Below are 12,942 nucleotides of genomic sequence, written 5' to 3'. Positions count from 1 at the left end.
GACTTCCTTTGAGAACCCTCAGACATCTGTGATGAGAAATGGGTTCTGAATGAACATGGTGAGCTGCTGTCCATACACAAGTTTCTTCTGAAAGGAGTGGGCAGCTGTCATCAGTTCATAAATAGAATTGTCCTAGCCCTGTAGCCTCGGATTCAGCTCATTCAGATGTGAGGTGATATCAACTAAAAAAGGCCACATTGTTCTTTTTTTTTTTTCTCATTTTCTAAAAATAGAGAAAACTGTGTTGCCTTCTGACTTCTTAGCTCTGCCAAAAAAAAAATGCTACTTTTAGCGTTTACACCGACCTCAGCTCTGTAGGCAAACTGTAGGTTGTCCTGGGTAACTTCATTGTAAGATTATTAAATTTCCGATGGTACGTGAATGCCCCTCGTTGCGGACCATGTTATACAAATGTCAAACACGTTATTCCAACACTGTTTTTATTTATTTTCATTTGAAACATTCAAAACACAATAACTTCTTCCCCAGGTTAACTTACCTCTGCAGAATGCGATTTTTCAAAGCCATTAATACAACGACATGCACTATGCAGTTACCCATTGTGCCGATGGGGTTCACCACTGAATGAATGAATGAATCCCACTGCACGTCACTGCCCCCATCAGTGTGGTATGGTAATATTTGCCTCACCTTGTACTTTTTCTTTGCGCATTCATGGCTGAGCAGAAAGACTAATGTGTCACACATATTCATTAAATATATTAGACCAGTGGTGCTCAAACTGTGGTAGGTGGTACGCGAGTGCCCTCTAGTGGTAAGCAGGGAAAATTTCATATTTTCACATTTACATTTTCAGTTGAATAACTCTGAAACATACCATGCACAATTAATACAACCTATAAACATAAACATCTTTAAAAACATTTATAAACATCTCTCCTGTGTTGTGGAAGCTAATAGGAAAGGCCTATGCTGCTATATTCTAATGTTGGTCATCATGGTGGTACTCAGAGAGTGGTTGGTCATCATCGTGGTACTCGGAGAGCTCAATGTTTTCTCATGGGGTACAGAGTATAAAAAGTTTGAGAACCACTGTATTAGACAGACTGGAACGTCAGCAGTGTCAGCTGATCTTGCAAGAAATACAGTCGCCATCTTGGACCGTTCAGCAGACAAAGACAAAAGCAAGATGCCTGAGCACTATAATGAGGAATAAATAATATATCATATTTATATATAAATATAAGGTATATAAACAATTAATATAATGAGTTATAAAAGACATTTTATACAAGATATCTATATATATGTTAAATACGTATTATATCATATACTTTAATTGTACATTTATTATAGGTAGTAGTGGTATTAATTATATAACAATATAACAATAATTAAGAGGAAGCTGGGTGATGTTCTGTCACTTTCTTAATATAGGTAAAATGTCCCTATATATTCCATACATACAGTATTTTGCTTATTATATATATATACATACAGTATATACCATAGTTACTGCTTTGCCATTCTTTACGTCAGTTCTGCAGTCGCTTTATACTTTACGACAGCTTTTTTAGGTTTTTGGCAGACGGATGAGGACACCATTTGTGGCAACATGGCGAGTTTTTGTGGCGCACCTGAGGAAATATCAATGGAAAATCGAGAGTGTTTAGTAACTGACCAAGATACCGGGCTTCAGGGTGCCGTCCCCGTTAAAAAGGCAGTATGTCTTATCGTTCTGGGGATGGCGGGTTCCGGAAAAACTACCTTCGTTCAGGTCAGTGTTTGGAACTCGGGCTAACAGCAGCGACTAAACGTGGTTGGTGACATAAATAATCAGTTAGTCCCTAGTTTAGTCCCTGTTTGTCCGGTGTTTGTTTTACATTGATTGCTGTATAGTGGCATGAGCAAACCTTGAGATTTCCGAGACCAGAATTACCCTCCGTCATGTGAGTTATGGTTTAAACTGTAACAATACAGGGTGAATATCAGGGTGAAAAATTTCAATGGACATCTGGAGGATCTCCCATTTTCAACCTGTGTTTTTTTGAAGGCGTTTAAAAATTGCCACCATACTAATGTATCGTTCTCAAAGTTTGCGGTACCCAACTTTCACAGGTTTTTAAAACATTTCACCAACGTTGTATTGGTATCAGAACTAAACACAGAAATGGTCTGGGCATTTATATCTTATAACGATCGTAACAGACCGTATGTGTTGTAATAACCCTTATTCTATCAAAGAAGTCTAAAATGTAGCTCTGACACTTAACTAACAATAGATGTTATGAGCAACCCTTTTAGGTAGTGTGTACTAAGGTGTGTAATACAGAAATAAGTCCGGTTTAACTTGTTTTTTTTAATTTTGTTTCAGAGGTTAACAGCTTATCTTCACTCTCTGAAATCTCCTCCGTATGTTATCAACTTGGACCCCGCTGTACAGCATGTTCCATTCCCTGCAAACATCGGTAAGAGAAAAAAAAAAATTTTTTTAATGAAAACATATGCATCCAAAAATATAACGTACTGAATTTACTTAATAAAATGCTGGTAACAATTGGCACTAACTGTTACTAAGTAACTTTTACTGTTGCGTGATCAACTAAATCTCACTAGCCAGTATTGAGCATAATGTACTTAATTCTGGTCCTAATTCTTGATTTCAATGAAAATATTAAAATGTACTTAATTCTGGTCCTAATTCTTAATTTCAATGAAAATATTAACTATCTATTACTTAACTATGTTTATGCATAAATAATAATAATTTAAATTAATTAAGTAAAGTCTACTCAACCTTTTAACAGAAGACAATATGTATGTTGTGAAAGTAACAGCGCTTAGCATAAGTATTACACTTTTATTGCTTTCATATATCAATAAATGGTCAATAAAATTTGACTTTTTTAACACATTTATTGAGTCAATAAAATTTGGCTTTTTTAACACATTTATTGGAAAAAAAAACTCTTTAATGTCAAAGGGAAAAAGTATATAGTTCTATGAAGTAAGGAAGTTAAGTGAACTACTTGTCATTGTGACACAGCACACAACGAAATATGAACGCTTTTAACCCACCACCAAAGTGAGCAGTGGGCAGCTTTAGGGGCCAGTGGGGACAGTGCCATGCTCAGAGCACCTGAGTGGTAACTTGGCAACTGGTGGACTCGAACCTGAAGCCTTCCGGACACAAGTCCTCTTCCTTAACCACTAAGCCACCACTGTCCCATGTAATGCCCTATCTAATGTTAATGAAACAAAATTATATAAAGAAAAAATAATTGTTTGCATAACTATTCACCCCCTTCAAGTCAGTATTTAGTAGATCAATGGAAAATCGAGAGTGTTTAGTAACTGACCAGGATACTGGGCTTTAGGGTGCTGTCCCCATTGAAAAGCAGTATGTCTTATCATTTTGGGGATGGCGGGTTCTGGAAAAACTGCCTTCTTTCAGGTCAGTGTTTGGAACTCGGGCTAACAGCGGCGACTTGAAGCAGCACCTTAAAGTCAGTATTTAGTAGATGCACCTTTGGCTGCAATCACAGCACTGAGTCTGTGTGGATTAGTCTCAATCAGTCATGTACATCATGCACTCTGCAACTTTGCTCCATTCTTCTTTTCAAAACTGCTCAAGTTCTGTCAGGTTGTGCGGGTATCGAGTATGAAAAGCCCTAAACAAGTCTACCCACAAATTCTCTTTTTTTCGTCTTGAAAGATTCTTGCTATATTTTGATCTGGGTCACGGCACCAGTTTAAAAATCATTGGTATAATCAATCCAGTTGACGGCCCAGTTGAACGATTTCTTGAAGTTTAATCACCTCGTAGGTAGCCTGAAGGAAGGAAACAGCCGGTAAGATGGTCGTTTCATTTAATAACAAATGCCAAAACAAACAGATCCAACTAGCAAAATGAAACGACTGGAGAAGTATTCAAGGAAATCTCGTACTACAGTTGTTAATACGCAAATCCAAGAACTAACTTCCTCTCAAGAATAACTTGTATAACGCTTATATACATGTGTGGGGGGAGTGGTTTTCGACTTCCCGGGGAACTGGTGCATAGCAAGATTTGTAGCCCCCCCCCCCCTTTTGCTTCTCATCCCCAAGAATGTGGCCAAGTCTAAAAGTATTAAAGCAGCATTTTATTTTGCGAGGAAGTGAGGAAACAATGCATACAGCATACAACAAACAAAACTAAGAGTACCCTGCTTTTTCCTACAACAAACAAAAGAAAACAAAATACAGGGTTTTCAACCTGGGCTCACCAATAAGAGAACAAGAGAAAATGTTTTAAACAAAAACAAGGGCTTCTCACTCCTCTATTTTCCACCTAATTACCAACAATCAAAGATTACATAAGATAAACCACACGGAGCACATGGCAAGGTGTCAGCAGGCCTGGATGATGAAGGGGAAAAAGGGGAAGGGGGCTGGCAGCCAGTCAGTTTAATTGGACGCCATCGACTAATCCGCTCAGTTTCCATGTCGTGACACTGCAACAAACAAACAAAAGAAACCCACATACACTGATAGGAGACAGAAAACACATAAAACACAATCACACGATACATGTCCTCAGGCAGGGGTCATAACACCCTCCCATAACAATCACACGATACATGTCCTCAGGCAAGGGTCATAACACCCTCCCATAAAGCTTTGTCTGGTGAAGAACCCGGGAAGCAGTTATAGCTATATGCACAGTCTCTGGCCATCTCAGCAGCTAAAGCTTGTAACTCGAACGGGTCTCGGTGGCTTCTCTCACTGGTCTCCTTCTTGCGTGGTCACTCAGTTTACAAGGGTGATTCACACGTGCCATATTTCTTCCATTTCTTGATGATTGATTTCGCTGAACTCTGGGGGGGGGATGTTTGCACATTTTCTGTATGTAACCTATTTTCTGGCATTGTCTGCACTCCTTATCTTTAACCCAACGTTCAGCTGGAGTGTGGGACTTCTTTCCACACCGATAGCATGAAACATTTTTATGTTGTCTTTTGTCTATTTTTGTGTACATTGCATACTTGCATGCGCCATCTGCTGTTGAAGTTCGACAGAACCTTTGGCAGCAGCTTCCATTGTCGTGGCGATTTCAATAGCAAAATCACAATGCTCAGACAATCTTCTCAGCTCAGCCACGAATTCAGCAATTGACTCCGTTTTTAACTGGTTTCTTTTATGAAATCTGAAACGGACCTGCACCCCTAAGAATTGAAATACTATTGAGAGCCTGGAGACTTGTTATCATTCAAGCATTACTTACTGGGTTTAAAGGCAGTGACAGTGTGTTCAGTCGTGACAATAATCCACTTTGACTTTTTCAACTCCAACTTGTAGTGTAATACTGACTTACCTTAGTACTTTGACTTTTCAACTCCAACTTGTAGTGTAATACTGACTTACTTTAGTTATGTTTTACATGACTTTTTTTTTTATTTTGTCATTGAGGTCCAATGTACATTAAGTGTGAGGTATTGTTTATTAGTAAACAAAGGGATGTACTGCTATGCTGATTCGCCACATAGTCATCCAATGTGAAACTGGCCAGTAGCTGTTCTTTGTGATTTTATTAAACTTGTGTTTCATTTTATTTTCCAGACATTAGAGACACTGTAAACTACAAGGAAGTGATGAAGCAATATTGCCTTGGACCAAACGGAGGAATTGTAACTTCACTCAATCTTTTTGCTACACGCTTTGACCAGGTAAACAGTTCAAGGATTCATGGAGGTTTTTATTGCCATTTCAACGTATGTTAGACATGGGATAAACAAAATTGTCTTACCCTGGTCCCAGTTCAAGCCCAATAAGTAATGTCATTCACAGTATAAATAAATATGAAAAAGTACTTTAGTATTGTAGCAAGAGAATGTACTCAAGTTCGTAGTCCTAAAGAACATTGAGTTTTTGTTTTTAGTATCTATCTAACCATCCATCCATCCATTTATCTATCTATCTAAACTATCGATCGATCATATTCATGTAGAACTATCTATCTATCTATCTATCTATCTAACCATCCATCCATCCATCTATTTATCTAATCTATCTATCGGTCATATTCATGTAGACCTATTTTGCAGAGGAAGCGAGGGAGGCAGGGGAAAGAGGAAAGAAGGGGAAAAAGATAATTTACTATACTGTATGTGTTGCATGAAAATTGCTCAATGATGTGACCTCTTTTCCATTGTTTTCCATCTCTCCCTGTTCTCTGCGTCTTCTACTCTGACTCCAACTATCTGCATGTCCTGCCTCACTGCATCCATATATCTCCTCTTTGTCTCCTACCTGGTAGCGCCATCTCTAACATTCTTCTACCAATGTATCCACTGTCCCTCCTCTGCACATGTCCAAACCATCTCAATCTGGCTTCTCTAGCTTTTTCTCCAAACCTTCCTGTCTGTGTTGTCCCTCTAATGACCTCATTCCTGATCCTCTCCATTCTTGTCACTCCTAAAGAGAATCTTAGCATCTTTAACTCTGCCACCTCCAGATCCGACTCCTGTCTTCTGCCTATTGCTACTCTCAATAATGTGACTAAATGTGAATAATATACATACATACACACACACACACACACACACACACACACACACATATATACACACACATATATACACATGTGTTTGTGTCCTACAGGTGATGCACTTCATAGAGAAGAAGCAGCAAAATCACAGGTCAGCACTTGCTTCTGCTTGGCAGGACACAAATCACACAAATTTGTGGGGGGGCCACAGTCAGAGCTGTACTCGGGCACACCCGGGAAGAAATGTATTGCCGTTATGCCTAGATGTTATTTTTTTTTAATGTTAGTGCTAGACGTTGGAAACACAAGATAGATAACAAAGACTACATATACAGTATATCCTTGTAGATCAACAGAATCAAATGTCAGTGAAATCAGCAAGACGGTGGTGACTTTTTGATTTGTTTGTAACGGACAATTTCGAAATTGTTTAGAGACACACTTTCTGATTTTGGCAGATCATAAAACATTTACTTAGTTGTTGAAACTGGTACTTAGTTTTTTTTTTTTTTTTTTTTTTTGCCCTGTGCCCTTTAATAGAAACCAGTAATATTGGGGCTCATGGTAGTTGTTTTTTTTACAGTACATTTCTTGTCTTTTTTCCACCTTATATCCTCTCTTTATTCAAGAGGTGCTGCCTGCATTAGCTTCTAAAACAAGTTGAATGTTGCTGTTCTGGAGCTATGGTTCTAGTCAGTCATTCTTACAGAACTTCTACAGTGATGCACATTAGTTACACCGATAATGTTTTTTTGAATTAGCCAATTCAATAAGGAATCTACGTGCAATGTGCAGCATGTTGCGTGTATGACTTTTACCATCTCATAGCCTCGCTGTTGAGATTGTAGAATACAAATTTTAGTTTTTGAATCGCCGATTATGGATTTTTTCTATTAAATTCAATATATAATCAAGACAATTGCGTCCCCACCCCTAGATTGTGATTATGTCCAGCGTTTGGTACTCTACGGCAGAGCATGTTGTTTGATAGCCCTAAGCCGAATATTTATTTATTTGAACTGGATTCAGTTTACCATAGAACCTTCCAGAGGTTTTTGAGCCAACAGCAGGCAAGGTTTGATGCAAGGCCAGCTCTCTTCCTCTTTCGAGCCACTGAAAGTTTTACCCCTTTAGAGTAGAGTAGAATAGTCAGTAGTAGAGGTACTGTACTCCAAGTAGAGTAGAATAGTCAGTAGTAGAGGTATTGTACTCCGGGGGAGTTAAAGGAGTTAAAGCAGTACTTCTCAAATAGTGGGGTGGGCTTTTTTTAAAACTACTGAGAAAGTTCGTAAATTAAAGTCCTAATTATGCTGTACACAAAACAGTGACCTTAATAGAAAATGAAAAACGAAATAAAATCAAAATCACTGTCACAACTGCAAGTCACTGCTTGCATGGTGCCGCTCGATTTTCTTTTAAAATGAAAGGTGTCTCGGAAAGGTGTGCAAGTGAGAATATGAAATGCTATAAGAACCAAACTGGACAAAAATAAAATGAGGTGGGCAACATACTGTTTCATTTATTTCCGTATTCTGTTGGTTTCTGTATCATCTCCCCTCGTTTACTGGTGGACATTTGGTGTCTACTTCAAACATGGCGGTGAATTAAGAAACTTACTGGTAACAGTAAAGGTTCAAAACAAAGTTCTTGCTAATGTTCAATAGACTATGCAAAGTCCCCCCCAAAAAAAAATTTCCTATTTTTGTTAAGTTTGTTCTTATGCGTGTGAGAGAAAGTGAGTAAGCACTGAACTTCACAGATAGTTTAGAAGCAGCAGATGCAGTTCAACTTTTTATTTAGACGGTAGACTTCACATTTTATAAAAACAGTACTCTACATTCTCACAAATTCTGTACTTTTCTCAGGTACATACTGATTGACACGCCGGGTCAAATTGAGGTTTTCACCTGGTCAGCATCTGGAACCATCATCACTGAGGCTCTGGTAGGTCTAGGTAGGCCTGTGACAATAACACATTTTGTGGGAAGAAATAATGTCTCACAAAATATTGCTGATAAATGATAACATTGTCAACATTATTTTGAGACCACTACGTCCTAAACACATTTTGTGGGAAGAAATAATGTCCCACAAAATATTGCTGATAAGGCCGGCAAAATGAACAACTCCATTTACATTTATCGTGTGATCAATGGATTTATTGATTATCATTTTATTGTCATTCCAGGCTTAAATACTGTTAATTATCATTACTTTTATTTTTGTGTTAGATCTCATTTTTTTTTTGTCTTCCTGTCTCTTTAGGCTTCAACTTTCCCTTGTGTTGTGGTCTATGTGATGGACACGCCACGCAGCGTCAATCCCATCACATTCATGTCTAATATGCTCTACGCCTGCAGGTAATGGACTGTTTAATTTGCTGTGTTTCATGAAAATACACAAGAATATACATATACTAAATGATTACCGTATTTTCCAGACTATAAGGCGCACTTAAAAACCTTTAATATTCTCAAAAATCGACAGTGCGCCTTATAACCCGGTTCGGTTCTTCTGGTTGTGCTTACTGACCTCGAACTTATTTTGTAAAGCCAAACCACACTGCGCACCACACATGATGGCACACAAATGAAGCACACTGGGAGCCAACAATGAAGTTTAACTCTGTTATCACAATTAGAACATGCTCAACAACAATTGTTACAGTATGGTTGTGTAACTCAAATCCGTGTCAATGTCGTGTCGTGCCTCCAACAACTCGGACACTCTACGTTGTGTTTTTGTATTGTCAACGTATGATGAGATGCAGGACGACTCAGACGCATGGAGATTTTTTTTCCTGGTCAAAAACTCCTTTTTTATCGATACAGGGAAAACACACACACACACACGCTCGCTGCAAAACAACATCCGCACTTCCATACGAAACAGCGTCAAAAATAGACACCCGCCTGGAGGGGCAAACAACGACAGCGCCCTCCTGGGTCCAACTTAGGTCACTACCCTTTTCCAGAAATCTCGGTATCTATGTATTGATCTGCGACTCCCTGCGCGCCCATCTCATGGATATTGTCCAAACCCAAGTGAGGCAAAGTAATCGGGGCTTGCCATCATTCCGGGTGGATTAACCCAAGAATTCCAACCGCTAAATATTGGTGTTAACAGGGCGTTCAAAGTTAAATTGCGAGCTGCGTGGGATCATTGGATGACAGAAGGCGAACACACGTTCACCAAGACAGGGAGGCAACGCCGGGCGTATTCTTCTTCTGACTGTACATATAAATGCTAGTTAAGTGTCGTCTCTAACTGCGATGCTAATCTTGCCATTCTCGATCATGTGTTTCTACCTACCCAGTATCCTTTACAAGACTAAGCTGCCATTCATTATTGCCATGAACAAGGTGAGTTTATCTCCTTGCTGTAAACCTGTATTAAAAGTTTGAAGAGATTTTCTTTTTTTTTCTTTTTAATGTATCCATTTTAATTGAACTGTCAATGTAATAGACAGATATCATCAATCACAGTTTTGCATTGGAGTGGATGCTGGACTTTGAGGTTTTTCAAGATGCTCTTGAACAAGAAACTTCATATGTGAGCAACCTAATGCGCTCCATGAGTTTGGTGCTCGAGGAATTTTACACCAACCTAAAGGTAAGAGGACAACAATTTGAAGTCTCTATAAATGTTTCTAATATCATGTCACTTTTCAATAGATGATGACACCCAGATTATTTTTTTTTATCAAAACAAAACTTACAGGTTTCTGAAATCCCATAGGTATCAGACTTTCAGTTATCTGAAATGTTTGAACAACCTCAGATATCCCCACAGATAGCAAATAGCTTCAGGTGTGGCATGGAGTTGATCAGCCTGTGGCAATGCTGAGGTGTAATGGAACCTTAGCAACCTTCAGGCCACAGACACATATAGAACTGATTAGTAAATTGGATGTAAAAGGCTGCAACCCCTCCTCTATGGCCTGTGCTACTGTCTGATCTTTTTTTTTTTTACTCTACCTGTATTGGATATTTGTTATTGTGACTGTTCTGATAGAAGCAATAGAAGTGGGTGAGACTGCAAATCTCCATCTTTCATCTTTGGACTTTGGAAAATTTACAATAACAATATCTGCTAGTCCTTTCTGTCCTTTTCGATACTAGCCCAATTATTACCGTGATTTCTGGACTATAGGCCACTACAATGACTTTTCTGGGAGGCTACTGTGTGTTATACTAGTAGCGTCTGTCTGTGAATGGCTGTGTGCGTATATTTACATGGGGCGCGCGTGCGAGAGAACGTAACCGAAAGTTTAGAGCAGCTACAGCCCTGTAATGTTGAAGCTGTTTATGTACTGCTGCGCTCGGTGTGGCTGATGATAAAGACTCCAACTTCCCTGTTTCTGTTTACCTGTGCTGTGGACAAGCACAAGGTGAAGTGAGTTAGCCCCAGAGCTAATTTTAGCTTCGGCCCTGGAGCAGATCACTCAGTCTCCCCTGAGATTCCAAATACGGCCGGGGAGCCCATTATTTTTTTCTTCTTCTTTTTTTAATTTATTGGGTGCGGCCTATATCCAGGTGCGCTCAATAGTACCGGACATTACGGTAATCGCTTGTGCTCATCGGCTGTTTGCAGGTGGTGGGTGTGTCAGCAGTGACAGGAAGTGGATTTGACAAGCTGTTGGAACAGGTTGAGGATGCTGCCAAGGAATATGAGAGGTGAGTTGGCGGCGCTGATGTTCTTTGTTGTTAGTGCAGTGATAAAAACATTTGTAGTCATGTAACCTGTGTCTATCACACTTACTTAGGGACTATCTACCAGAATATGAAAGACTCCACAATCAGCTGGTAATTATGTTTTTGTTTTATCTGCCTTTTCTATCGGACTTTAATCATCAGTTCACCATGACACTTTCTGCAACAGGCTCAGGTTCACCTAGAAAAGCAGCAACAGCAACTAGAGCATCTCCGGAAGGACATGGGAGCTGTCAACATTTCAGGCTTAATTGCGAAAGGTAGAGGCTTAGAAGCTCAGTTGTTTGTACTTTAGTGCAAATACTTCAGAGTGTCACCTTTAAAGTAAGCTATTTTCATTTTAAATGAAGCTGCTTCATTTAAAAAATGGAATGCTGCTATGTGCTTGTCAAAACACTTGGGATTCTTATTGAAATAGCTGTGAATGGGATTATATTGGCAGTACTGAACTTTTTTTTTTTATTACTTTCTTGGCTTATTTGTACAGAAGAATCCGAAATTGCTGGACCCAGTGACATCATCATGAGGCGTGGTACTCAAGAAAACACAGAAGAAACTGATGATAGTGACACGGATGACATTGACCACACTGGTAAGAATGATCTGTTGGTGAAAAGTCAAGGTCTTGTACTCAGTAGCTTGAAATACAACCCACTAATACATCCTAATTATTTGTACACAAAATCCATCCTCCTCTCTAGCAATGTTCAATTATTTTGTTGTACAGATTAGTCACGTGTTGCAGTTCTGCCAAACAAGTTTTTCTATCTCCACCCATGCTAATGCTGAAAGTTTAAATTTGCATTTAGATTCAAGACTCATTGCATTGTTTGACCGTCCAATCAAAACACTCAAATCATCAACGTAACCTGCTAAACCTAACCCAACAAGGCCCTGTTGTTGCCAAGTCAAAATCTAATAGGTTCAAGAAACAATTCCGTTGCCATTCATTGAAGGCTCCTTGCATCCGCAGGTTAGGCCTACTGATTCAGAAGTCCTTCAGGTAGATTTCTTTGCCCCTGGCAACACATGATGGCTCAAATGTGATTGGATAAAAAAAAAAAACTAACAGCATATATGTACACGATTGATAGCAACGCAACTAAGAGAAAAGCTATGAAATGATGAGCAGACTACTCTGTTATTTTATAAATATTTATGATAAGATATATTGAAAAATAAGTCACTGATTCTGATACCGTTTAGGCCAGTAGAGAAAGCCTGGCTGGCCTTGACGATTTACCACTGCTTGTTAGGGATGTATTTGGGACGGCTCAAATGCTACAACTTGGAGTATCTGGGCTTTGAGGCAAATTCTTTTCAGTCCACTGAGACAAAGTGGTTAGTACATATGTGTACTACAGTCATAGTACACATATGGTACTCTTTTATCCACCGGCCGTGGCTCTGTGGCTTTGGAAAACAAATTACAATTTGAGTCAGTCAATCAAGAATCCAACTACAGTAAACATAAAAAAAAAAAAAAAATACAATAATGCATAAATAATTCTAGGGGGCAATTCTGAGGTGCTCTGAGCATGGCACCATCCCCACTCACTGCTCCCCGAGCGGATGTCACAATGACAAATGATTAACTTAAAAATAATAAATAAATAAATAATGATAATTATATATATATATATATATGTATATATATATATGTATACGTATATATATATATATATGTATATGTATATGTATATATATATATATGTATATGTATATATATATGTATATGTATAT

The 12,942-nt window shown here is 38.7% G+C and overlaps 1 protein-coding gene across 1 annotated transcript in view; it reads left to right on the top strand.

Annotated features, from left to right (window-relative positions):
- The first annotated feature begins 1,531 nt into the window (after positions 1–1,531).
- Positions 1,532–12,942, top strand: part of gpn1 (GPN-loop GTPase 1) — a 13,222-nt gene continuing 1,811 nt past the window's right edge. Inside the window, exons 1-12 of the mRNA XM_008309857.3 lie at positions 1,532–1,738; positions 2,336–2,429; positions 5,560–5,666; positions 6,601–6,638; positions 8,353–8,431; positions 8,753–8,847; positions 9,804–9,849; positions 9,953–10,099; positions 11,081–11,163; positions 11,253–11,292; positions 11,369–11,459; positions 11,687–11,791. Coding sequence (XP_008308079.1) covers positions 1,577–1,738; positions 2,336–2,429; positions 5,560–5,666; positions 6,601–6,638; positions 8,353–8,431; positions 8,753–8,847; positions 9,804–9,849; positions 9,953–10,099; positions 11,081–11,163; positions 11,253–11,292; positions 11,369–11,459; positions 11,687–11,791 — 1,087 coding nt within the window. The 5' untranslated portion in view covers positions 1,532–1,576. The remainder of the gene's footprint in view (positions 1,739–2,335; positions 2,430–5,559; positions 5,667–6,600; positions 6,639–8,352; positions 8,432–8,752; positions 8,848–9,803; positions 9,850–9,952; positions 10,100–11,080; positions 11,164–11,252; positions 11,293–11,368; positions 11,460–11,686; positions 11,792–12,942) is intronic.

This window comes from Cynoglossus semilaevis, chromosome 5 (assembly GCF_000523025.1).
Source record: "Cynoglossus semilaevis isolate Cse_v1.0 chromosome 5, Cse_v1.0, whole genome shotgun sequence".
Taxonomy (NCBI): Eukaryota; Metazoa; Chordata; class Actinopteri; order Pleuronectiformes; family Cynoglossidae; genus Cynoglossus; species Cynoglossus semilaevis.
This window is presented reverse-complemented; position numbering and strand designations above follow the sequence as displayed.